General features: G+C 37.5%; 1 protein-coding gene and 1 long non-coding RNA gene across 2 annotated transcripts in view; both read left to right on the forward strand.

Moving 5' to 3' along the window:
- The window catches only part of LOC136368246 (uncharacterized), a 198,689-nt gene that overhangs the window by 13,443 nt on the left and 158,274 nt on the right, over nucleotides 1-26,972 (forward strand). The window lies entirely within an intron of this gene.
- LOC136368212 (desmoglein-4-like) lies at nucleotides 1,743-23,782 on the forward strand. Its single transcript, XM_066330324.1, has 16 exons — nucleotides 1,743-1,847; nucleotides 8,515-8,550; nucleotides 8,925-9,053; nucleotides 9,724-9,879; nucleotides 10,013-10,160; nucleotides 11,095-11,258; nucleotides 11,505-11,639; nucleotides 12,237-12,422; nucleotides 12,592-12,851; nucleotides 13,778-13,920; nucleotides 14,069-14,287; nucleotides 15,456-15,974; nucleotides 18,092-18,240; nucleotides 18,722-18,782; nucleotides 20,268-20,476; nucleotides 21,961-23,782. The coding sequence occupies exons 1-16, from the start codon at nucleotides 1,800-1,802 to the stop codon at nucleotides 22,930-22,932; spliced, it is 3,534 nt and encodes a 1,177-aa protein (XP_066186421.1). The 5' UTR covers nucleotides 1,743-1,799; the 3' UTR covers nucleotides 22,933-23,782.

The raw sequence follows: 26,972 nt of genomic DNA on the forward strand, positions 1-26,972 counted from the left end.
CCTATTTTGCAGTTGCAAGAAATTACTTCTTCTATCCAGTGGTCAAAATAGAATTTCAGCATTGCCAGGAGCAGCTTTGAGTGATACGTACTGTCAGCCTTTCTTGGCTACTAGTCTGGTATGAAAGAATAAAAATTAAAAAATTATGTTTCAAATTCTACAAACAAAACAAAATCCATCCAAACAGAATAACTAAACAATCTAAAAGTAAAAATGTTTTTAAATTGACTTTTTAAAAAATAGATGATGAAAGTTCTGAAATAAGACGCTTGGGTTCATAAAAGTATATGCATATTTTATATGTACAACAATTAACTTTTTATTAAGCCAAAACCAAATTTCAAATTGTTGATAATTTCCCAGAAAAGAGGGAAAATGCAGATACAATCCATTTAGCATTGCCTGTCCTGGTCTGCCTCACTGACTCACTGATTGGCTTGTTGATCTTGGTACCAAGAGCTGAGTGACACAAGGGGACATGCACGACTGGCTTTGGCAGCCCCAGCCAGCCACAAGACAGCCAAATGCCCATGCCAAGTGGCATGGAGATGCAGCGTGCTGCAAAGCTGCTTACCCAGCAGGAGCATGGGACCTCACCCTGGCAGGGGCTGAGCAGCCCCAGCGGTGCTGAGCATTCTTTTCCCAGCTCAAGTCCAGCCCTGGGAGATGCCAAGCACCATGGAGGGCTCAGCAGGCTTAGGAGCACACTGCTGGAATTGCACTAATGAGGATGAAGCGTGCAGCACCCTCCCAGTTTCAGCCACAGAGCACAAGGCCACCCTTAACTTTTCCTTGCCCATTAGGGGGTTGTTCAGGTGTCCCAAAGACACAAGGAGGCACTAACAACACCTGTGCTGCAGAACAGACAGCAAGGTGGGGAATCCTCTGATTTCCTTGTCCCCCATACAAGTGTGTTTTTGCCATCAAACACGAGGCCAGAAGAGAGCTATGCACAACATCGTCTCTCTCCTCCACTAGCTGTTGTTTTGAGCAGCTCTCCAGTTTCTCTAACACTCTCCCTCTCCACTGTGCCAGCGAGAGCACAGCCCATTGGAAGGGAAAGGTACGGCATGAGGAGGCTTTGCCGTCAGTAAAGGCAGAAAATCTTCTTCCTTTGCTTCAGATATTCTTGCAGCCTCATGAACAAAGCACTATTTTTTTCCCGAAGTTAATATGATACCTCTTTAATGACAACCCCATTCTACTCTGAGAGCTTCAGTTCGGTGAACAGTGTGCACAGAACTCACTCCTTTGCGCCTGGAAGTAAACAAATGGGCTTCTAATTTAAATGAATAATTTCTTAAAGTCCGTATTCTTTATGGTAATATTCATTAAGTTCTTCTATTACACAGGGTGCAAAGAGAAAACTGGAAGTTACGTTCAAAGAGATGATAAGTTACCATTTTAATGATTCCTTATGTTGTAATTTATAAATCACTCGGTATCTTCTCGGCAAAGCTTGCCTTCTGTTTTTAAAACGTACCTTTTAGTATCCAACAAAGGGTTTCAGTGCAATAAGAATTAAGGTGTGTCTCTTCGCTTTTACCTGCAAGCAATAATGATGTTGTCAAGCATTTCAGGTGAGACCAGCCCAGGATTTTGGGGTGGGGAAAGACACTCTGTTATACAGCATCTTCAGTTCTTCCCTCAGAGGGAGGCAGAGACACCTTGAAGGGCTGAGTATAAGGACATACACAGAGTGTCTCTTTTAAATAGTTGCCAGAGCTGGGGGGGGAGGGGAACAGGAACAGGCTTGTAACCATAACTCAGTTGGACTTGTTTCTGAGAAGTCAGATGCCATGGATTGGCTCCCGCACCGAACAGCTGCTTTTCTGTTCCTTTTGTTGGTAAGTCAGATTTTAAAACAATATTTGTAAACTCTGTGACTGTGCCACTTTCATCTTCCTCAGCAGACCATTACATTTTACAATGTAAACTATTCCCCAAAAATATCTTGTGAAATTTACCACAAAAACCAAAGCTCTGCTCATTTTAAACAGAACTTCTGCACATCCTATAGAATTAATTTAGCCTTTCATTAAATACTGACAAATGTTTCTTTTTAGACTTTTGGCGATCTGTTGACGTTCAAGATGTGACTTTCTATGTTTACTGCATGATTTTTCAGGCAAATGCTTTCCGTGGCTGCTATTTAAAGTCACACTTACTAATAAAATGCTTAAAATTATAAAGATTTTAATAGTTGGATATAATTTGGTTCTATGTCTTCAGTTTTTTATCAGCTGAGGAAATGTCTTTTTTCTAGAAAATTCAAGTCTCTTTTTTCTAAAATAGTTAACAAGATTTCTTCAGACCTGACCAAATCCTGCAACTATATTCAAGAGAGAAAAAAAAATAACAAAATTTAGTGATCTCAGTTAGCTAAAAATCAAGACTTGACCCATTATTTCACATTGCAAAGGATTCCCATGTTGTGCAACAGTGTCTGAGCGGCCATGTGCTGAGCAAGTGACTGCATGATGAAAGTGTTGCTCTTTGGGTTTGTTTTTCTCACTGTAAAAGGGAAGTTGAGGCTATGGTCAAGTGGCATAGTTGTTCAATCTATTCATCAAGGCATGGAAATTACTCAGAAGGGACTTAAAAGGGTGATGGGTGCCCTAGTGCTCCTGCAATCTGATTTTTGTGTGAATTAATTTTACTCGTTTGTGCTGACCTCTTGAAATTCAGTAGAGGTTTAAGGCCCTGAAGATTGAGAAAAGCGGGATTTCTACTATAGTTATGTCCTGTGGTTTTCATGCAATTTTACATTTTACACAGTGTTCTAGTATGCATAGATGTTTGTTAACTTCTCATTACTGACTTTTCTAGATATGCTATAGTCTAAGAAAAAGTTTGTGTTATAGATTAAGAAATCCTAAAACCATTATGAAAGTACAATCCGTCAATTTTAGGTGACAGGTCTGCAATCAGTAAAGTAGAACTAATTAATACAGAGCAGCTGCCAAGCAAACAAGGGCAAAACCTGGCAAAAGCAAGTTACGGTTTGGATAAGTTTCTGCTTGTTCAAGGCAGCAGAGAGGTATCTGAGACTGGCCTGCTGCACATCACACTAACACTTCTGGATTTTCATGAAGCTCTAGTGATTATTCATTTTACTCAGTTACCTGGTGATGCACACTTCCAGTGTGTTGAAGTTCAAAATGCTTGATTTTTTTTATGTCTAAGATACGTTCATTCAAAAGACATTCTCCTGCTTTACTTCCCACAGCACCTCTGGAGCCATTTTCATTCTTTCAGTAATTGTTTTTTACAATTGTGAATGATGGAGGGTCGGTGTCAGGTCAGAAAAAAAGAGCGATTCTGAAAAATGCCATTGTGTTTTGATGACTATCAAATATTTCAACTTTTACTACCCAGAAGAAAGCTCTTGTTCTTGTTATGCATTCTTCTGACCAGCAATGTTCATGATGGCCTGTATGGCTTAACAGCATCTTTCAACACTTTAGAGAAAGGTGGCAGACAAACTGTCAAGATCAAATAAATTATAAATTTATGTATCCAGATTTAGTGTGTTCTGAGAAAGAATTTTGGCTTTCAGCTTAACCCATATTTCATGAAAATCACTTGTCTGAATGGTGTCTGGTTAATATATTGTTAATAAGTTACATCAAATAAAACTACCATGAAGTTATGCATATTTTAGTACAGTACTATATTTTCCAAAATAAAGAAATAAAAGAAAACTTACCAGCCCTGAAACAAATAATTTTCTCTATGGATTTCACCATTGGTGAGACTAATTCTGCAACCCTTGCTCATGTGACTTCAAAGACATTATTCTCATGAGTAAGGGAGTTCTGTTTGTGATACTAGCACAGACACGTTTTATGGAAATAGCCTGTTTGATCAGGTATGATTCTTCTCCTGCCAGCTATCATGTGACAGCCAATAATTTTAAATTCACCACATCTCTTATACACTTTTGTCTGGATGCATTTTCCCATGTGTTATCTAGGCTTATTTCCACCCCCCCACCCCCCCCCCCCCCAGTTGTAAGGCTATGGTTACACATCCTACTCATAACTTTATTGCACATAGAAATAGTCAGGAGCCAAATTCTCTCCTTGTATATTCATATGAAACATCTGCCAGGATTGAATCAGGAACCTGCAGGTTCTTCTGCCAAATAATTTTTGGAAATTAAACTAAAGCAATTCCACATCCAGGAATTATCACCTAAGATTAAGTACTTAAGGCTGCAGTTTTACATTCCTAAATAAAATAGCCGTTAAGCAAACGTGCATTTGCAGCCAGAACACTCTTTCATATCAGAATTCAGGTTTTATTGAGGAGATCTACTGAGGGCACTTAGCATGACTAATCTGAAAAACTCAAATTTTAATGATAATGCCATACACCCTATATTGAAATTACTTTTCTGTTCATTTTTCTAATGGTTAAGCTCAGTTATTCTATGGAAATGTATTGTATCTGCATACAATAGAAAATACAATAGCAGAACAGAAAAAATGTTAGTGGAAACTTCCGCAAAGTGGTCAGTTCTTTGAGTAAACTTATTTTAAAATAAACAAAACTTCAAAGTATATTCTTCAGCCTGACATGAGCATTGTCGTAATTCCTAGATTATTCCTGTCACAATTGTTGAAATAGTAATGGATTCTCTATCCTGGGTGCAATTCAAAGTACTGCTAACGTAGGAAACACCTGACCTCTTCTGAATTAGAAAACAAAATGCCAGAAAAATCATCCAGAAAATCTTTCCCCTTAAATTGGATGAAGCCCATTCATAAGTGATATATGAAAAGGTGAAAAATAGAAAGTAATGTTTCAATTAAAAATTACCAAATGGCACATTTTTAAAATATGAGGTTTTGTCTTATATTTGAACTCTGCTTCTCAATATTTCATATGCACTGATGTATCATTTTTTAAAGAGATGCAGAATGAATAAAGGGGAAGGGTTCATTATTGCAACCCTTTCCTAGTCAGGGCTTCGGATGAGTAAGAAAGACGTAAAAGTCCCAAAATGCTGACAGTATCAGAGTTGCCACGGCAGCCTGATGACTAACACAATACGTGTGAGTTCTCAGCACTCCTCCCATCCAGGCCAGCAACAATGCCACTGTTGACTTCAAAGAGAGAGAAGCAGATCCCATATGAATAATGCTGGGAAGATGTTAAAGGCGTGTTCAGTCATTTAGATTTGAGTAGGTGGAGGAGGGAGGATTCCATAATTACATATGATATTGCTTGGTACTCAATTAATGATTAGTTAATTCTTGTTTGTAAATTGCTTTGAGGGTGCAAAGAACAATACACATCCTATGGGCCTAATTCTGTGCCCAGTTACATCAGAATAAATCCAGAATAACTCCAGTGTGACTCTAAGGTGTCATTTTGGACACAGGGTCCAGGTATCATTACAATAAAAGACAATAAAAGCTTTCAGATACAACATTGTGCAGATGACAGAAACCATAAACTTGTTACCTGCCAGCACATCTCCCAACCCAAAACAGAAACAGCTTGTGCAACCAGCCTCTAGATTCTCTGCAGCTTCCTTTTTTTCACAGTCCCTCAGAGACTAACAGGACAGCAAATCTTGGCATCATTATGAACAGCTCGCCTACCCCAAGGTCCTCAGCATGCATCCCACACATTCCAGTGGCTCCTATTGCCTTAATTATTGTTTATCCCTGTGTCTATGGAAAGTACTGTACTTGGATAGGGGTTTAGAAGGGAACTTTTTTAGCTACCTGGAAATTTGCTGGGGTTAGTTGCTAGGAGAGAGAACTTATCTGCTGGAAATAGAAGAAAAAGGTTTCCATCCCTGATGAATATTAGAAATAAACAACTGGGTTAGGAGAAGACCTCTAACAGCTAGTGACAGTGAAGAACCAGAAGGCATTAGTTAGGGAGGTGGAGGAGCCTCCATCCCTGAATCAAGTAGGTTAAATGTAATTTCAAAATTGTTCAGGTTTGCCTGGTGAATTGGACATGTTCTGATGTCTGATGTCTGTTGCCCCCCTTCCTACACCACAGCCATAACTTAGAGACATACCAAACACAGCCACCAAGTTCATGGAATTGGCCTTTTCAAATAAAAACATGAACTGTACTAAGGACTCTAAATTCAATATCTTCCATTACCAACAAGTAGCAAAATGTGGTTTTCCTTAGCTATCACAGGACAAATGTAAAAATACAGGGCCTAAATTTACAATCCCCAGCATTACCAATGGACAAATTCTTGATGTTCCCATTACTGATACTCAAAAACAAAGAATGAGACTCCAGTGTAAAATATGTATTTTTCACTGCTTGAAAGCAGAACTCCCTGTAGGCTAGAATCAAGAGGTTTATGAATATTCATGTCCTTAAGTAATAGAATTATTTACAGGCATAATTCTTATTCAGAAAAACTCAGAATAGTTTTTCAGAGTATGAGAATGATGAGGCTGGGTGTGAAGTATTAGTCTCACTGTTAAGTAACAGGATAGGCCCCAGGATGCAGACAGCAGACAAGATTCACTAGCGTTGCACTGGGAGGTGCATACCCATACTTTGCTGGGTCAAGACTATTGATTGCATGCCAGAAGGGATTTCAGCGTAAGGGTGGAGAGGATTTCATTGTGCTCACCAAAGGAGATGGGATAGACTGATAAGAGAAGTTCAATTAGTGTTATTTCTGGTGGACCTCATCACTTAGGTTCTCTCAGTGAGGGTGTAGTCTGTCCTCCCTTTGACTCTTCCATGTTCCCCCGGGCTCACAGGGGAATTACAAAAGAACAGTACTGAGCTCCTACTGGAGCAAACAAGCTCTGTCATTCACATGGAGTCTGATACTGTCCCTTCTCTGAGATGAAGAAGGACTGCACATGAATTTGAACCTATTCTGAAGTTGAAGATTTAAACAGTCATAAACTCAACATAAGTTAAAAGACATATTGATGCTTTTAGCAGAACATGAACATATTGTAGTGATTTTCCTGCAGAGTACTTTTAAAAACCATTTATGTCAATAGCTTACTCAAACAAACAAGGAAACAATCCTCCCTCTGTGAAATAGTCAAAAAATTTCAAACTTTATACACATCAAATGGGCAGATCCACAGGCCAAACTCCTTCACTCAGAAGCAGATTATGGCATCCATTACAGGCCAAGGTCTCAGGGAATGTTTTGGACAAAAGCAGATCATTGGAAACATTGTTTTGTAAATGACAGATGGCAAACTCTTGCAGCATAAAGGTAAATGGAAAAAGGAGAGAGAGAGGAAAGAGGGCGAGGATGATGTTCATTAGTCTGTTGCATGTAAGAAGTTGTCTTAACATGAACTAAGTGGAAAAAATTCTGTGTCCATGTTCCAGTCTTGCCAGTACAATGCAATAAACTTGAAGTGAGGAAAGTCCCATGATGTAATGTAGGATAAAAGATTGTCACAGATTTTATCCAAGTATAACTGACACAAAACCCCACAGACATATCAGACAAAAAACAAACAAACCAAAACAAAAAAAAGCTGTGGGAAATTATAAGGAAGTGAAATACTCATAACTGCAGCTGTTAACATTTGTTGAGAAAAGAGAAACACTGCAATAATTTTTGAGTTGCCTGGATATTTTGTTTCATGCAATGATGAATGAAACAAGAATCCAGTCTGGAAAATCCCATATTTTTCACCCTTTTCTGTCTGAAGAGAGCAGAAGGAGATCCTAAACCTGAAAGAGATTCTCTGAAGAAGGTACATTCAGCAAGTGCACTTCAGTTTCACACCTTATTTAGGAATAAAGTTAATTAAATTTTACCTTCTTTTAAATTGTGCTTATCATGAAATTGAGACTCTTTTAATTTAAATTTTAAAGTAATTACTTACTGTAGCTGATCTTTCTACTTTTACTTATTCAAGATTGGTTGCGTAGTTGAGTTTCAAATCAAAATCTACTGCACTCCGTCGAAATTTGCCTGAAAACTGCAAGGGAGTTTCCATCTTACATTCAATCTCTTCAATCTCACTTGGAAGTTCCTAAAAACCATTTTCATTCTTTTTGGTTAAATTACATAATTAAGTACTCCAGGTTTATTTTTGACTTTGTAAATAGGAAAAAAATAATGGAAAAAAACCCCAAATTATTTAGGATAAATTGTTCTCTAGTTTCTTAGACAGCTCAGTAGCAACTCTTGCAACCACTTCTCTCTTCAGCTGAGGTGTTAAAAATCTGTGTGAAACCTTTATTTTGATGAAGGTATAGCTTGAAAGTTGCTCTGACATATCCATTCAAACTCAAAGTTCTGTCTTGGAAAGCAGAATGGATTTTGAAGGTTTTAACTGTCAAGGAATTCAGATGCTGGTTATAGAAAAAATTGAATTTCACAAAATCTTTTGTGGAAATCTTGCAGCTAGATAAACTACTGCAATAGGCTTGAAAAATGTCCTGGTTCAGGCCTGCAGTATAGTAATGTCTTGCAGCTGGGTTTTGCTTGCTGCATTTTGCCTTGTATTTTACATGCCTTTTTTCAAATTGTTTTTGCAGGTATTCTTGGATTTCAGCTCAGGATTTCATGTAGAGGTAATATATATTTCTTTAGAAACTCTTTTTCTGATTAAACAAAATGTAACAAATGAAAAAGCACGTGGAAAATACTCAGACACATCTGAACCTGAAGATTGAAAACATATTTAAATATTAAACAGCTGCAGGTAATAACCTGCTTACCCTCTCAAGAGAAATTAACCTAAATCTAAATGAATATCTCATACAAATGAGTAATTTTAAAATAAACATGTACAGCCATAGAGTTTGGGACCCACAGATGTAAAAAAGCACATGGTAAAAAAGCACACAGTCTACAAAAATCTCTTTTCTTCTTGTTGGAAATTATAATTGTCTGTATTTATTTAAAATGGTTTGAGGTCATATGATACTGGAACTCTCTGTCAAAGGTAAAAGAATGGGATGAAAATGGAATGGCAAGATGGAAAACCTTTAGAAGACAAAAACGTGAATGGATCAAATTTGCAGCAGCTTGTAGAGAAGGAGAAGATAATTCCAAGAGGAATCCAATTGCCAGAGTAAGTATAAAGAAAAGCACAGGTATTCACTGACAAGGAAGTTTTGCCAAAGACATGCTGATAAAAGAAGAGAGATTTAAAAAAACATATGCATAGAGTAGTGAAAGCAAGGAGTGTAGAATAAAAGAAAGATGATGCAATATTCCCAGCTCTGCTGAGACAGTCTCATAAGGTGAACCCATGTGGCTGCTGAGGAGTAATCAGAGGCTTCCTAGAATATTGCCATGAGTCTAGTTCCCAGGAGCTCCAACCAGTGTTTTTGCTCTAGATCATGGCATTTTTCTTCTCTCTCTGTCATCCTGAGAAATCCCTGAGCAGAAGTTCAAAGATTGACCCACAGGAAAGAGAGAAAAAAATACCTTCCTGTTTTCCCATTATGACCATGCCCTTACTGAGGTCCAGCCACAGTGTGATACTTTTGGAGGTTTCCCTCTCCACCTTGACAGATTTAAGAGAAAGAGAAAGCCTATCCAGCCCCTTAAGGGGAGATGGATGTCTAGGTTGGTGTTGGTAGAAGAGTCTTCTATTGATTCTGTCAACTGACCTTTGTAATTAGTGGTTGAGAAACTGAAGTCATACAGAATTTTTTCACAGGAACTAGGAATAGGAGAAACAACCCTGCAGGTGTCCTTGGTAAACTGGCATAAATTGTTATCATCTGTTACTGTAGATCCGATCTGACTGTGAAGAAGACAACCCAATCACATACAGCATCTCTGGAGTTGGAATTGATCGTGCACCCTATGGAATATTTATTGTTAACCCAAGAACAGGAGAAATTAATATAACATCAATAGTGGATAGGGAAATAACACCTGTATTTGTTGTGAGTATTCCCCTTTTTCTTCACCTTTATAAGGATGCATCTAGGGCGGGGCAGACAACAAATTTGTTTGTTTCAGATTGCTACTTTGCTTACTTAACTTTTGGTTTTAAAACAAGTAAATCTCTTCATTTAGATACGTTGCTTTGCTAAACACTCAGTGACAGGTGTAGATTTGGAGCCACCTCTTGAACTTCGAGTCAGAGTGCTGGATATAAATGACAACCCTCCTATATTTGCACAAACCGTATTTACAGGATCTGTTGAAGAGAGCAGCATGGACAGTAAGTAACTACATTATGCCTTTTACCGTACTGCTAGTGAAGCTCACAGAATATAGTTAATATAAACCTGGGGTGCTCCTTCTGCTTTTTCTAAGCAATGACATATATTGGTCAGGGCCACTGCAGAGGAGGGGGCAGCAGATGTTTCTCCAAGTGTTATTTGTACAGGGCCTGGGCTAATTGCTATAAATTAAACAGCAATGTTTCCTTCTCCCTTGCCTCCCACACACGAGCGCTGCGTGTTCCAGTTTCTAACCATACCATCATGCAAATTCTTTAAGATGTGAAAATGTAAAATAAATAATTTGATTCCTTCTCATTAGAATAAAAATATCATTACACTTATTTCCTTTGAGGGTATGTAAAACACATTTTCCCCCATTTTTCTCTTTCAAATATTTGTACTTGTAGCCAGTATATTTGCAACTGCAGCAGAATAAATGGTTCTTTTTCCCAAAAGTGCAGCAAACATTAGACATGCAAATAGCACTGAGGCAATGGTGCCTAACACTCATTTTCTTCTTTCTAGAAATTCTCATTCAAAGCTGTGATTCTTATAGTAATCTCTACAAGCTCAGTACTCACTGTATTTGCATATTCCCTATGGTGATTTAAAGACATTCAGTGAAAGTCTATATTATTCCTTCTGACTTTGATTTTTAATTCATTTAAAGTCACTAGCATTGTCAGAATCAGTACTACAAAACTAAAGTTTTTGCTTTCTTTGTAAATTTTACGGAATAGGTAGCCTTCTATGATTTTCATACACCATTTTAGCATTGTCTTGATGAGTGGTTTGCAGGAACTCAAGAGATTTTCTGGGGGTTTCTTTGTGGGGTTTTTTTTGGGGGGGGGGGGTTGGCAGTGGGTTTTGTTTGTTTGTTTTTCTTTATTTGTTTGTTGGCTTTTTTTAAATTTTTTTTCTTTTTTTTAGACACGCTGGTGATGAAAATCATTGCAACAGATGCAGATGAACCTAACCATTTGAATTCTAAAATTGCCTTCAAAATAGAAAGTCAGGAACCTTCTGGTCCACCCATGTTCATTATGAATAAATACACAGGAGAACTCCATCTTGCAAATTATCTCGACAGAGAGGTAACATTGCCCCTTCCAAAGCTAAATGACATGCTGTTGTAGTGTATGTGTGCTATGTGAGAAAGAAAAAAAAAGAAGACAGAGAAAGGGTGTGGGTTTACAAATATTAATGGAGATATGCATGTTTTTGATCTGTACAGTAAAATCTCTAAGTCAAATTCCTGCATTAGGAAATGGTAGTAAGCATGAGTTATTTATAAGATGCACAGGTGAACTTCTAACCTAGCATTTCTGTTTTCGTGACAGCAACATAGTAGCTACACTCTGGTTGTGAAGGCGTCAGACCGGGATGGGGCTGCAGACGGAATATCATCCCTTTGTAGCTGTAACGTGAAAGTTATCGATGTTAATGACAACTTTCCAACTCTTGCTCAAAGCTCTGTAAGTTTCCAAAAACAGAAGCAGCAACACTGATTTAAAACCCTGTTTAAAAGCCCTGTTGATAACAGAGCCCTTACAAACCTGCAGAGAATTTTCATATTACATGCTCCATGGGATTTACAGGGTTGTTCCCTTGAAGTGTGCTCAAAATACAAAACATGGCTTGTGCAACAGTTCTGGTAGCTTACACATAGATTATTTTTGTATTCAGAGATGTCAATCCTGACAATGTCAGGACTGACTTCTTTGTATTCAGAGAAATCCTCTCATTCAGGCACCTAGATCACTGCAATACGGCCAGATCAGAATAACCCAATCCTAGGAAGATCATTTCTTGTAGAAAGCACAAATCCTTTTCCTCTAAGATGCCTCTGAAAACCTTGGAGGTGATACAGCTCTTCAAATCTGCAACCATAATCACAATTTTGATTGAACACAGGATTTTTTTATTAAATTGGCATGGACTGTGCTCAGAACATCCTTCAAACTAATCTCTGCAGAAAGCTGTGTTTTCCTCACATCCATCTATCTATCTATCTGTCTATATCCTCACATATATATATATGTTTGCTAAAAGGTATTTATCTGTCATTTCAGTTTTCAGCAAGTATTTCAGAAAATTCACTCAGTTCAGAACTCCTACGAATACAAGCTCTGGATGCTGATGAGGAGTTTACAGACAATTGGTTAGCAGAGTTTTTCTTTATATCCGGTAATGAAGATAACTGTTTTGAAATTGTTACAGATCGAGCTACAAATCAAGGAATCCTTAGAGTAATTAAGGTATGGATAAATATTGTAATTCCGTCTTGACTTAAAATTTTAATTAATTGGTAACAGAATTAAATAAGCAGTAAAAACCCTGTCACCCAACTATTTAAAATAAAAAATATTTTTAAAATATTAAAGGAGCTTTTATGTATTATCTAGTTCTCTGTGGTTTACCTTTTAGGAACTGGATTTTGAACATATTCGATCTCACTCACTGATGATTGGTGTCAGAAATGTAGCTGCCTTCCACCACTCTGTTGCACATGAGTACCAAATATTTGGAACACCCCTCACAGTAGAAGTAAAAAATTTGATTGAACCACCAAGATTCCATCCATCTTCAGTTGTGTTTTCCCTGGCAGAAGGCGCAAGAGTGAATTATGTTGTAGGAACATACACAGCCATGGATGAGGACACTAGAACTATTGCATCAAATGTTGTGTAAGCTCTGCTCTGCTTAACTCCCTGGATAGAATAATTCTTTTGCGTTTTCAATGGGATGAGGAATGCGTATTTCAAAGGATGCTTTAAAAAACAATGCTTATTGATTAGCAATAGAAAAATGGCAATAGAATAATACTATATAGTATCATATATTATTATATATTATATGGTATTATATTCTTTATTATTATAGAACAGTATATAGCCCATTTTTTTGCTGTAATTGCATTTTTTCTTTAGAAAAATGATATTTTCTAACAGGCTGTAACTTAAATAGACTAGAATAGGGTTTGGGGTTTTTTACTCAGCCTAAGAATGTTTTTTCTTGAAACATTTGCTACAAGGAGGAAATTTGTTAGCATCTCAAGAAAAGCAGGCGGAAAATCCCAATAATTGTCAATATTATCCAATCAGAATAGAAGAGGTCCCAACTAGCTCATGCTCAAGTAAAAAAAAAAAATTACACTTATTTCTCTTGAAATTGACAATAATAACAGAGAACATAATTTGCTTTTAAGTGGATGTAGAAATATACAGCTCATTTACAAATATTTGAAAAAATATCCTGAAACACAGAAATGTGTCAGCAAATTCAACTGTAGAATCTTATAGGAAGACCTGTGGATTTAACCATTGATCTCAGCAAGGGTTCTAGTAAAGGTTTACAGGATCTAGAAAAATTTTACTTTTTGACTATGATGCTACTTTCAAAATAAAATGGGCTTCTACACATTCGCTTTATTCCTAATTACTTTTCTGGTCTACATCTCTTGGAGTCTACATGGATTTTGCTTGACCTGGGTGAAATGCAATAGGATCTAGCATAGCTTAAAGAAAAAGGCTCCAAAGTGCCAAATTTTACCTACAAAATAAATATGTAATACATAACATAATGCTGAGTATTTTTACTTCACCAAACACAGATATAGTATAGGACGTGACCCAGCTGCCTGGTTCAGAATCAACCAAAACACTGGTGAAATTACACTGAACAAAGTCATTAACCGGGATTCAGTCTACGTAGTCAATGGGCAGTACCAAGCAGAGGTTCTGGCTATCACCAGAGGTAAGAAAAGAGATTAAGTTTTCCAAAATACACTTTTTCTGTTCCAGATTTCTCTCACTGTTTTCTCCTGTTTCTAGTTTTCCAACCCTGACTGCATTATTTATAGTATCAATATTCCCTTTTGACCACAAATATCTTCTTTTTACAGGGTCTCCTCGCTATACTGCTACTGGCACCATTGTGCTTTCAATAGATGGTGTCAACGCCAATTGCCCGACTATTAATACCGAAATGAGGAAAGTTTGTATGCATTCCCCATCAGTGATTATTTCAGCAAAGCATAGGGATGGTGATCTCTATGCTACCCCCTTTACATTCAGCATACATGGTGAACCTCAGACTACATGGATTATCAGACGAATAAATGGTAAATTAACCTACATTTCAAAACAAAATAAATCATAGTCATAAGCTCTTATCTAAGATAACTAATTAGGATGTTACTGTATTAACAAAACACTTTTAAGAATCTATTCAAATCTCAGTTAAATATGAACCTAAGAAGTTACTCCAGATTTGAATATATGCATGCATACATTCATATACATATAGGAATATTTAAATCAGAATTATTGCATGTTTTATATTTTAAAAGAAACTGAAAATTTACTGATAAAAATAGTGCAGGAAAGCTGTACTTTGAGTATAACTATGACAAAAGCTTTTATTGGTCTAAACATAATGAAGTAATCCAAAAGGAGTAATTTGATTCTTTTTTATTCATATGTTACTAAAAAATCCTAAAAATATAAAAAATCTCATTTTTTTTATTATAGTATAAAGTTTATAGTTAGCAGAATGTTACTTTCATGAGTGGCATATGAAAAAGGCAAGTTAAGATTACAACTTTTTAAATTTATTGTACCAGTCACACTTATTTGTATTTCAAAGAAAGTTGTTTTAGTCAGTGCCCAGTGGAGCTTTACCAGTTTCTTTCAATATGACACGGCAAAATAATGAATTAATCAAATCTCATGCATTACTAAATGACTGAATTTGCATAACTTACTGTGTACATAGAAGCCTACATTAAATGGCAAGTATCACAATTGCAATTATTCTTGAGTCTCCTACCTGTCCTAAACAGTTGCAAATATGTAATTTTAAATATTTTAAACCAACAGAAAAACTTTTTCAAAAACATATATGAGTTCCTTGAGAGAGGAAAAAGAAATTCTAAAACTTTCCACTTTTATCTTTACCATTGTGTGAACAAAATTCAGGAAAAGCAGCAATGAAAATAAAAGATTTCATTTTCCCCTTTTCTATTTATCAAGTTTAGAAGTGATAACTAGACTGATCTGGCTCAGGTTTTGCAAGGAAAAATAACAAGTATAGATGAGTATTTTATGCTTCAGCTTTGAGTAAGTACTGTAGATGTGTAAGCAATTGAGGTGCTTAAAAAAGGAACATTTTGTTTCATTCTGTTCTATGAATGTAATACACAATTAGTATAGATTTGTAGAACATTTACAGTCAATACCTTCATCCAAATATTTCTATCTTCTTTTTTTTTTTTTTTTTTTCCCTTCAAGATTCCTCTGCAGAACTGGTGGGCCAGAACATCGACTTTTACCTTTATAGGATCTATGTTGTTGTAAGGGATAGCCAAGGCCGGCGCTGTGCTAGACCACACATAATTCCTGTGCAAGCTTGCCAGTGTGATAGTCGGAATTACTGCACCAGTGGGGCCACAAGAATAATTATCATTGGTGGTGGTGGTGGTGGTGGCGCTGCTGGTGGTGGTGGTGGTGGCACTGCTGGTGGTGGTGGTGGTGGCACTACTGGTGGTGGTGGTGGTGGTACTGGTGGAGGAGGCCGGGAAGATGCAGGACAAGGTGGTGGTGATTATGACCAGAATAGACCTGGAGGAGGTTATGAAGACACAGACTGGCAGAGTTACACCGATGGCTACGACGGTGAGGGAGGATACACTGCCTCCACAGACGACGGTTACGCTGGAAACGAAAATTACGGCAGACAATTTGAATCAAACACCACACTTAGTGGTGCTGCCATTGGCCTGATGTTTCTCGGTGGATTAATATTTGTTTGTAAGTATAAAATTAAGAAAACAATTATTTTTTTCTAAATAATGTAAATTATGCAATTTTTAATTTTTCTAAAGTAAGGTTATTTTTTCAGTTGATTGTTAATCCATTGGCTTCTATTGGCCATTTGACAGAAAAAAAATTGTCTTTAAAACACAATGAATTTCCATAGTTTTTATATCATACATACATACATACATTTTTCATTCAAAATTAAGCATTTTCTTTCTAAGGCTTGTTATCCAATTCTTAGACAGAGCTGTCCTGTCACTTGGAATTTGGAATTTGTACTTCCATTATATTACTACAAGAAATGGGCAAGTATCAGCTCCAAGTTGAGTATGAAAGTATCTAAAGAACAAGATCCCTTTGAACTCAAAGCCAGATTTCAGCATTAGAGCAATAAATCATACATTTTGAAACTTTTGGCTACTCCTTCCAAACATTACATCTAATAAAAAATAAGTAGCATTTATGATAAGAGGATCAAAACAGGACATTAATCCTTTTGTCCTAGCATTCATGAAGAATTACGAGCTTCATGGATTCAAGTTAGAATTTATACAAGCAATTATTTCTCAGGCTACCAAAATCATAGGTGATCAACCTTCTTTCATGGCCTGAGCATCAAGTTATCAACAGCTAAAATTTCCCATTGCAGAAATAGTGGCTATAAATCCTGAAGAAATTGATTTTTTTTTGCTCCTGATTTTTTGAGGAGGGGAGGTTTGGTTTGGGTTTTGATCTTTGTTCAGTAGGAATCAACAAACACAAAATTTTGAAGCTTCAAAAGGCTGCTCAATTTTTGTAGTCCCCAGAGGGTTTATCTTACAGGACAGACTGTCTTTCTGCCTTTGGAAGACTCCCCTCATAGTTTGGAGTAAATACATCCTTAGTTGCACTATACAAGGCGGCATGTTGTGCATAGTATAGTCCTTTCCCCTTTTCATTTTGCTTTGATGTTCAAGTAATCAGAGGGCTGGAGCAACTGTCCTGTGAAGACAGGCTGAGAGAGTTGGGACTGTTCAGCCTGGAGAAGAGCAGGCTCCAAAGGAAACCTTAGAGCAACCTTCCAATGCCTAAAGGGGGCCTGCAAAAGAGCTGGAGAGTGACTTTTTACAAGGGCGTGTGGTGACAGGACAAGGAGCAATGGATTTGAACTGAAAGACAGTAGATTTAGGAAGAAATTCTTTACTGTGAGGGTGATAAGATAGAGACGCATGTTGCTCAGAGGAGTTGTGAATGCCACATCCCTGGAAGTGTTCAAGGCTGGGCTGGATGGGTCTTTGAGCAACCTGGTAAGTAGAAAGTGTCCCTGCCCATGGCAGAGGGGTTGAAACTAAATGGTATTTAAGATTTCTTCCAACCCAAGCCATTCTATGATTCTATGAATTAATATTACATTGCCTTTCTAAAATAAGCAGTGTTTTTGATGCTGGCCATTACAAGCATTCTGCAATTTCCAGCACTGAATTCTTTACACAACTAAGCATAATACAGCACTCTGGGAAAGCTGACTCACTCTATGTAAACATTCGGTGAAACTAGGTCTTGGGGTTTGCCCCTACTGCTTTTTCAAATCAAACATTATGTACATGTAATGTGAAAACTGCAACTGGAGCCTTAGTCAAAGATCACTCCAGTCAGATGGATTCTCCACTGATTCTCATACGTCTGTTATTACTAATGTGTATTTCTTTTCAATTACAGTACTTGAAGAGAAAAATGTATGCTTATGTATCAGGAAAGAATAGCACTGAATGCTATACAAAGCAGCACTGGTTCTGTTTGTTTAATTTTCATATGTATGCAACTTATATTGGTTCAGCTGAGATAGATCAAAGTCTGTTCCCAGGTGTATAAGCATAAATTTGAAGTAACAGCCCCACCCCTGTGTTGCTCTGCTATAAATAAAGGTACAAATTATTCTGAATTTCCAAATACGAACACCTCCATAGGCAGCTAATGATTCTGAAAGCCAGACTTACAGGCTGCTTGGTTAGAAACATTTTAAAGGCATATTTTCAAAAGTTCATGAGCACCTGCCCTCTGGGGAGAACAGCTATTGCTGTGAGGAAGAGATGTCCTAAATCCTTCTTTCCTGTTCCTTTCCTGTTAAGTGATTCCAATTTTGATGTCAATGAGCGACTGTTGTGGCTGTGGACCTGGTGCTGCGGGCGGAGTTGGAACTGGATTTGAACCTGTACCTGAATGCACAGAAGGAGCAATTCATCCATGGGGAATAGAAGGTGCACAACCTGAAGACAGGGTCAGTACATCCCATGTTTCTAAAACCAGAAGCAACTCATATTTGGAGTAAAGGCTGCATTTGACTATAGAAAGTGATAGTAACACTGTGGCATCTAAAACCAGTCTGTCATTGTCAATTGCCAGGCAGATATGAAAGGTGATACCTAATTAACATTCTCTGATGGGATTTATGTGTTCCAGCAGTGGTCAGTTAGTTTGGCACAACAGTTTGGTGCCCCTGTTCCTTCAGGTGAAGCATAATAACTAGCAAGCTTCTTCAGTGCAAATTTAAGAGAAGCGAGCACAAATCATCTTCACTGACCATTGTTAGCGTTGACAAGGAAAAAACTTGTAGTTTCTTTGTTTTGTTTTGTTTAGTAAAGGAGATGGTGATAATGACTATCATTAACAGTTTGGACTGCTAATTTCTTAACATAGTCTTGGTCTTCATATGGGAATTTCAAGGTAATCATTCAAAGAGTCAAAATATTGTTTTCCAGGATGTCTCACACATTCTTGCCCCAACAACTGCTGCAGGAGGTGATTTTGGTGAACCTTCTGGTAAGCAGATCCTTTTGTCTTATCTGTTATGGTGTCATAAAGCTGTCTTTCAGAACTTCATACCTTCAGATTCATGGAGCCCTTTGGTTTCCCAGCTATAGCCTAATCCTTCCATTCTCACATTTGCTGATAGCCAAACTCATGCTGTTAGGACCTCCAGGATGAATAAAAAGTCTGGGGCTTGAACTTTTGAGCAGATTAATTTCTGCAAACTACACTTATTTGAAATATCTGCCAAGTCTTTCAAATCCCAGGCAATTTATCAGCACAGCTACTGAATGGAGGGCCTTTTCAAGACACCAGTTTTAGCAGAAATCAATCTTTAACCAGAATAAGGATATTTGCTTTCATAACTCGTGTAAAATCTTCAGTTCTTCCCAGTTTCCTGCTTCTTACAAGGGAGCAAGTCAAGTAGCTAGTTAATTACTGACAATTTGTGTGTTAACTTAGACAAGCTGATACATAACACAATTAATGTAGGCTTCTGAGATAAGGGTCCTCCAGGAATTCAGTGATCATAAGGAATAAGCCCAGCTGTGCAGCGTCACTTCCTCCTTCTCCCCCATTCCTTACTTCAGAAGAGAAAGGAAGGATGCAGGCACAGATCTATTTTCACTAGCTTCTGACAGGAAGAAATGTTAGTCTGCAAGACAACTTCTCTGCTGTCTATTTATTATAAACGTACATATATGATATATATGCTACATATATGATATATACGTTCTCAGATTTCTCATTTCATAAAAATAAAAAAAAATACATAATTTAGCCTGTTTCCCAGCATAACCATAGTCAAGACTACAGGATGCAAATTTGTATTATAATATGTGCTGATCATTAAGAAAACTCTTCCCTTGTTATCATGTATTAAAAATATATGGAGAAGATAAAATCCTGTAAGTATTACTTTAGAACTTATTTTAAAGACCATTTCCACTCTGGATTATAAGCTGGTGGTTGTTATGATCCATTATTGTTCTCCCATAAAAAGTCTCACTATTAGAAAATGTGAAAGTAGTTACAAAACTCTTTTATTTTCTAGGATTTACAGAACTCTTTATTTTCTAAGTGTGTAAGGAGAAAAAAATTAACACCAATATGATCATAAATATGCATTTATGTATTTGCATAGATCAAGGTTATCTGATTTTCTAACACAGACCCCATGACAGCATATATATACTACAGTAGACAGAATAACCTTACCAGCCAATAACAGAATAATACATTGCTGATTTTCTAAAACACATGTGCACATGCTGCCTAGCCTCAGGAATAAAATCAAGCACTTAGGTGTCTGTTAATATATATTTAATTATTACTGCAGTTTCAGTATTTGGTACCTGTGCATGTACCTGTGACAAAACTTGGTTTAAAATAACTTTAGAAACTCAGTAGTGTCATTATAGTATTTGTAAAAAACAACTGACAAATTGTGTATAAATTTTCACAGAGCACAGTAAGGATAACTTTTTCTGTTTTCAGACATATATAATAACACATATGGAGGAGGAGGAGTAGTAGCTTCTGGTGTTGAAGAAACTACAGGTGTTGGCTATGGCACTGGTACTGGCTACGGAACAGCTGGAGGAATTTCTGGAACAGGGGAAGTAAAAGGGTCAATTGGAGGAACAATAAAAGAGTATAGAGAAGGAGGAGTGAACATGGCCTTCCTAGACAACTATTTCTCCGAGGTAATTAGTTCCTACTCTTCGAGTTACACCTGTGAACATGCTTTCTCTTAGATTCTCCTTCCCAGGTTGCATGGCGGAAATCCAAACTAAATCTACTCAAATTGAAACTTCCATGATATAAGACTGTGGTAAGAGTAAAGCCGACCACACTGGCAGGAAAAGCTCCAACACTAGTGGTAGTATTGTCTTTGAGGTGCTGCCATAGCAGATGGATTGTTCAACAGCCTTTTTGTAAAATTGATGGACACACTGCAGGTAGGGGTGGGAAGCTATTAAATTATTTCAACCTCGTAAGTACCCACCAAATTTATGTATTTTCCACCTTTCTCAGTGTATAAATATATAATAACCTTTTGGAATTGTTCACTCCTACTTCCTGTACCACTTGTTTGATGAAGTAATTTTAATCCTTAAAGAACTTTAAACATCTGTTCGTCTTTATTTTTATTGCCATTTCTGCTCCCTAAAAGACTTGTGAATTACCAGTGACACCAATATGCAGTTTTTCAATTGGCAACATCCTGATTAGCCTTTACATATAGGATTAAAAAATGGTATGGAATTTACATGATTAATGGTTTCATGGGCTATATTTTTATTCATATGCATGAACTGTGAGACATGAACACTATAATTGCATGTCACCAAAATATCAATTAAGATATAAGGATCGCTATATTTCAAAATCTAAACAAGGTTTAGTGGAGGAGAGAACAGGGCAGCCCTGACACCCTGAGCATGGATTTCTCCCAGACTGCAATCTTCCTGCCTTGGCCTGGAGCACTACGTATTAATTGTCTGCCAGCCATATGCCTCCACATACTATTCCTGCTATCCTCCCGGTCCATCTCAATCCCCAAACTCTCTGACTCTCCCTCCCAGACCGCCCCTTCCATCTTTTTCTGCTTCTTCCAACCCCACTTTGCACTCACTTTAAATTCTCCTTTTTCCTGCCTGATCTCTCTGAAATGACCATGTCAGGATCCCCAACATCATCCCCAGTTGGAGATTTGCTTCTTCTTCAAAATGGACTCCTCTATGGACTCACCAAGTCTCCCCCACCATGGACAATCCTCCATCTCACCTCCTCTTTCCTGGTCTCCATTGCTCCCCTTGCAACCCTGTTTCACTCCTCCTCCTACCACTTTGTTCAGATACTGCTGCCCAAAGAAGACATGTTTGCCTGTCCCTTTTGCCTCATAGGCAGAGCCACTGACAATAGACCAAATTTGAGATGCTATGTGTTGGCAGAAACAAGAATAAAACACAGTAATATTAAATAAACTTATTTCAAGGTTAAATGTTGATGGTATAGTCCGTCCTGCTGATGTCTTATTTTTCAAGTCAGCTGGGCCTTACTGTGGTTAGGGAAACTTTAGTGTGGTTTGAGTATTTGTGCTTAAAAACCTAAAAAATTCACTCTGTTCTTCTGTGGTGTTTTGGTTTTTTTTTTTGGTTTTTTTTTTTTTTTTTGCAAACTACAGAAAGCATTTGTGTATGCAGATGAAGATGAAGGTCGGCCGGCAAATGACTGCCTATTAATTTATGATCATGAAGGAGTCGGTACTCCTGTTGGCTCCGTGGGTTGCTGCAGCTTTATTGGAGAAGATACAGATGAAACATATTTGGATACATTAGGACCAAAATTTAAGACCCTAGCAGAGATCTGTCTGGGCAAAGAGATTGAACCTTTCCCTGATGTCAACCCACCCTGGCCAGGCATCAACATGTCCTTCCCCAGCCCTGAAAGTGATCTAAACCTCCCGCCACCTGGCACCACCATCGTTGTCAACGGAAGTGCACCTATGCCTCCCCCAGCTGGCACTACAACGGTTATTACTGAAAACACCTACACTTCTGGGACAACCATTCAGCCCCCGAGGCCAACACCGGATCCTTTGGTCCATGGCAACATGACGGTGACCGAGACCTACACCTCTGGCTCGCCCTCTCTTAGCATTGACCCTCTGCGTGCATCCAATGTCGTCGTGACAGAGAGGGTTGTCGGGCCTGCGTCTGCCTCTGACCTGCGTGGCATGCTAGATATCCCTGATCTCACAGAGGGCTCCAACGTCATCGTCACAGAAAGAGTAATCGCGCCTAACTCCCGACTCCCGGCATCTCTGAGCATTCCTGATTTGGTAGATGGGTCAAATGTGGTAGTGACAGAAAGGGTGTTCAGGCCTGCCTCTGGCATGCCGGGCAGCCTAATAAATATTCCCTCAGAGTTATCCAACGCCCACAATGTGGTAGTCACAGAGAGAGTAGTGTCAGGGTCTGGGATGAGCAGCCTGGGAGGAGCAAGCCTTGGAGGAGCAAATCTGGGGGGCCTGAGCAGCACGGGTCAGATGCTCAGTGCCGACTGTCATCTTGGCCAGGGAATGGGCACGGCATCTCCAGGCACCTCCCGGAGACGAGTGACAAAGTACAGCACCGTGCAGTACTCCAGTCAGTAAGGCCTCTGCTGGCATCCCTTCCTGCTGAAATCACCATTTGCACCGACACTCATTAGCTGCCACCCATCAGGAATATTGTTATTATTTATAACTAAGAAATAGTGCTAAAATTTCAGGGATTCCTGCTTGTGTGAGGATCTCTGACGGCTGCCCCATTTTGAGGTCAAATGCAGGACTTTGTCAGTGAAGGGAAAATAGACGATACCTTTAAATTTCTTTCTTTCTCTCCACCTAGCACTGCAAGTGTACAAAGAGACTAGCATTTTTTGAGAGATATCTGATGACCAAGGAGAGCAGTGAGAGGGGATCCTTGCATGCACACAGTACCAGCATGAATTAATGGTACACAAAAACCTGTTAAAATACTGTGCAGCTGAGTGATCTCTCACAATAAGCAGATTTGGGTTAATAAGCCCTCACTGACAAGAGAGGAAAAGAATGTAGTTAATAATTAGTCAACTCGAGACTAAATAAGCACTTTCAAATGCATCATTTTACTTTGCATGTAATTCAAGAAGCGCTACAAAACGGCACTTTCAACCATTTCTCCCATCACCAACAATAGTTATAAATAATAATTATATAAACATAACACACTTCCAATGCTTTCTGAAGTTCTCAATAAACAAACACCCTGACACAGCCTGCCATGCTGTTCCTGTCCTGGTGAGGAGTGATTCATCGCAGCTGGTGCTGCCGCGCTGACACTGCCACCCAGGAAGATGTTGGCTCCATCCTTTCTCCATTACCATTACAGCTTTGCTTAAATCTAAAAGGACTCCAGTGACAACCAGGAACTCTTAAGTCAGATTTTTGTGCCAAACTATAACTTACCATTTAAATCACCAGCGTCAGGTTTATTAGGAGGGCTATAATATACTGTGCCAATTCTCGTCTCAAATACTGATACAAAAAGTCTTGGAAACTGTGATCTGAGGAGGCAATAGCAAGTGTTGTATTACTGACACTGGTAGCTGAAGTCTTCCTGAAAAGAAAAAAAAAACACTTGGAAGCAATATAAATTTGCTAATAAGCAACGTGGAGAATTTTTATTTCATATGTCAATGTATTTTGCATTGATATTTTGAAAGTTTATTTGAATGTATTAATTGAAAAAGTCTTTATGAGTCTATAACCTTAATTAAACCTGGCTTTTATTTTCCCACAAAAACAGCTCTACCAGACTGTTACTCTAATAATACCTTAACATGTCCTAGAATGTGACCTGAAGGAACAAAACACCGAAATATATCTTTTATCTCATTTTACTTCTGTATAATATGTACAGTAACCATAGCATACCCAACATTGCTTCAGTGTAAATAAAATAGAGTTATAGGGAGGGACTAGCTTTTTTTGCTAGACCACCAAATCAGTAGTTTCCCTGCAAATTTTGCTTCTTTGGCTTTGACAGATAGATTAATGAAAAGTTTAAGAGTTGTCTATGAACCTCCTAGTCTAGAAAATGGAAAAGAAACTCAATTGCGTATTCAGACTAACTTACGTCAGAAGGAATGGATGACCAGTTTCTGAGTCTCATACCAAGAAAGGGTTTTTTAAAAGATATTTTTTGAAATGCAACTAGATCTGCTGCCCACATCAGCTTGCAGTGCCCCCTGAGTCAACGCCACCGTCAACATCAGTAATCCCCAGAAGTTATGACCAAATCCAAGGCTACCTCCAAGAAAGTTCCCTTCCAGAGCTTCAGGTTCTTTCCTACATCAACAAAGCATGCTAGATGCTCTCCCCATAAAATCTGACGTATTGCTGGTTTTGCATCTTTCTGTAGCCTTGATTATCTTAAGTATCACTAAAATTGCATTGACTTCAAAGGGCTAAGTCTTTTTTATAAGTTATGTACCAATTGTTATTATGGTTCCTGGAACCATTCTTTAAAGAAACAAAATAGGTACTAATACATAAAGCTATATCCTTTTTACATCTGGAGAATTTGTGCAGAAATTCACTAAAATGACGACAAACTCGCTTTCATTTTGCTAACCACCTGTTTATATTAAAACCCAAATATTTAAAAAATATGACTATCTGATATATAAAAAGCCTATGCAATACAGCCAAACCCCATTAAAACATTATTATGTAAAAAAAAAATGACTGTAAATATTTCCATAATCATCTCAAGTAAATCAGAAATATTCTTCTGAATTGTGTTCAACGTACTGAAACTAGTCTTCAGGAGCACATGCAGAATTCCTTGAACAGGAATGCTGTGTGAAGTAGGAGTGTCTGAACTATGGTCTCTTGCATGTCTAAAAATAGGGAAAGAATGAATAGAAGAAAATAGAGAAATAGAAAACCAATAGAATAACTACAGAAAAATGTTGTTTCAAAGGACAGATTTTGGTTATGTGGTGGTTGTCTAGTTCTAGTACTATCTTTTACCAACTTACTAATTATTATGTAATACTTTTTCTTGAAATATTTTTAGCATCTTTTAATATTGGTTTCTCACAACAAACAGCAATTGCGTTATTCAGTGCACTTCTGAATATTAACTGCTATTGCTGTGTAATTTTTACAAACTTCCTAAAAACTGTTTTCTTAGTGAATTTTGGATTCCTTTAGGTTATGACAAACTGTGGAAGAAAAAAATGCATGTGAAGATGCAAACAAATATTTGGTTCATTAAAAATTCTGTTCAAATTATCTTCCTAGCTTCATTGTTTAAAAAATAGCATATAGTTTAATTCTGGCCAGACATTAGTTTTATTTCTTCTCTTCCAGTTGTAATTTCAAAGCCTGTTGGCTGTCTTACCTTTAATCATACTGTTTAATAATGAAGAATGAGCAGTTTTCAGGGAAGAAAGACAGTAGTGATATCAGTTCTTCTCTAAGATATCTACTCTGCTCTTTCTTCATTCAAGACAAATGCTCTCACTCAGAGTCAGCAGCAATATCAAGTCTATAGTCTGTTTTTTTTTTCTTTTTTTTAACTCGGGTTTATTTGGGAATAGGATCCTACAGTTTTAAACAGGCTCCTTGAGATCTTGGCATGATGAAAAGTCCAGAATGGAAGAAAACAGAGCCAGAAGCTCAGGGTCTCGTTAGATTTCTATCTTAGGAACACTGTCTCAATTTGAACTGCAAGTTTCAACACTTTTTACTCTGTCCTAATTCTGTGGTAATAAATAACACTTTTAAACTCTTATGAGCAGCACTTACTATGCACGATATGAAAAGGCCACACAATTTAAGCAACAATTTTAAAAAATTCTGCTGTTTTGTTTGAATTAATATCAATGCATAATTCAAATGCTCCTCACTATTGAGTCACGAAATGCATCATTTTAATTTTATTTAAAATATAAGTAATATTACTGTGGGCTTTTGTTTTCATAAATAAAAATATTAGAGATTTGTTTGTAATAATTTCTCAATGGCACTGAAAAAATACAATAAATGATCATTTGAAACATCACGTTTAACATACAGTGGCTGAGGATATTTTTTTTTTCCATTTATCAGTGGGAAATACAGTTTCCGGAAAACTGATGGGTTTTTTTCAGAAAAAAAATCTTATTCTTTCACAAAGAAAGAAGAAACAGAACGTGTTGATTTAGAAAGTTAGGTCATTCCAAAACAAAATTATTTCATGTGTCAAATTGACCACAATACTTTATTTCAGGTTGTCAAGCAGAAATGTTTGTCAGGTCTCACAAGAATTACAGTACAATTTCCTCAAGCCATCATTCTCTGCATTGTTCTCTCTCTTTAGATAGCCTTTACTGTGATACCATTCTGTCCTGCAACTCTGAAAGAGTGCTTCAGAGGAGCTATAAATTAATGCTGGAGTACAAGCTACAGAGAGAAAGAGAGCAGAAGTTTCTAGAAACACAGTATTTGGACAGCACAGGCATCACAGGTACATTCACTGCATACTGGTCAAAATGAGTTGAACCAAGGAAAAGCATTTTGGTTCTAAAATCAAATTTCTTTCTAATGTTCCAGACCGATGTTCATGACAATAATTATTTTTTGTACAGAGATTTTTCTAAACTCAGTAAATTACTGGTTTTTAA

The sequence above is a fragment of the Sylvia atricapilla genome, chromosome 1, assembly GCF_009819655.1.
Source record: "Sylvia atricapilla isolate bSylAtr1 chromosome 1, bSylAtr1.pri, whole genome shotgun sequence".
Lineage (NCBI taxonomy): Eukaryota > Metazoa > Chordata > Aves > Passeriformes > Sylviidae > Sylvia > Sylvia atricapilla.

Coding starts and splice junctions, on each gene's coding strand:
- LOC136368212 (XM_066330324.1), top strand. CDS start 1,800: ATGGATTGGCTCCCGCACCGAACAGCTGCTTTTCTGTTCCTTTTGTTG. Junction 12,852..13,777: donor ACTATTGCATCAAATGTTGT/GTAAGCTCTGCT, acceptor CACCAAACACAG/ATATAGTATAGGACGTGACC. Junction 18,783..20,267: donor TGATTTTGGTGAACCTTCTG/GTAAGCAGATCC, acceptor TTCTGTTTTCAG/ACATATATAATAACACATAT.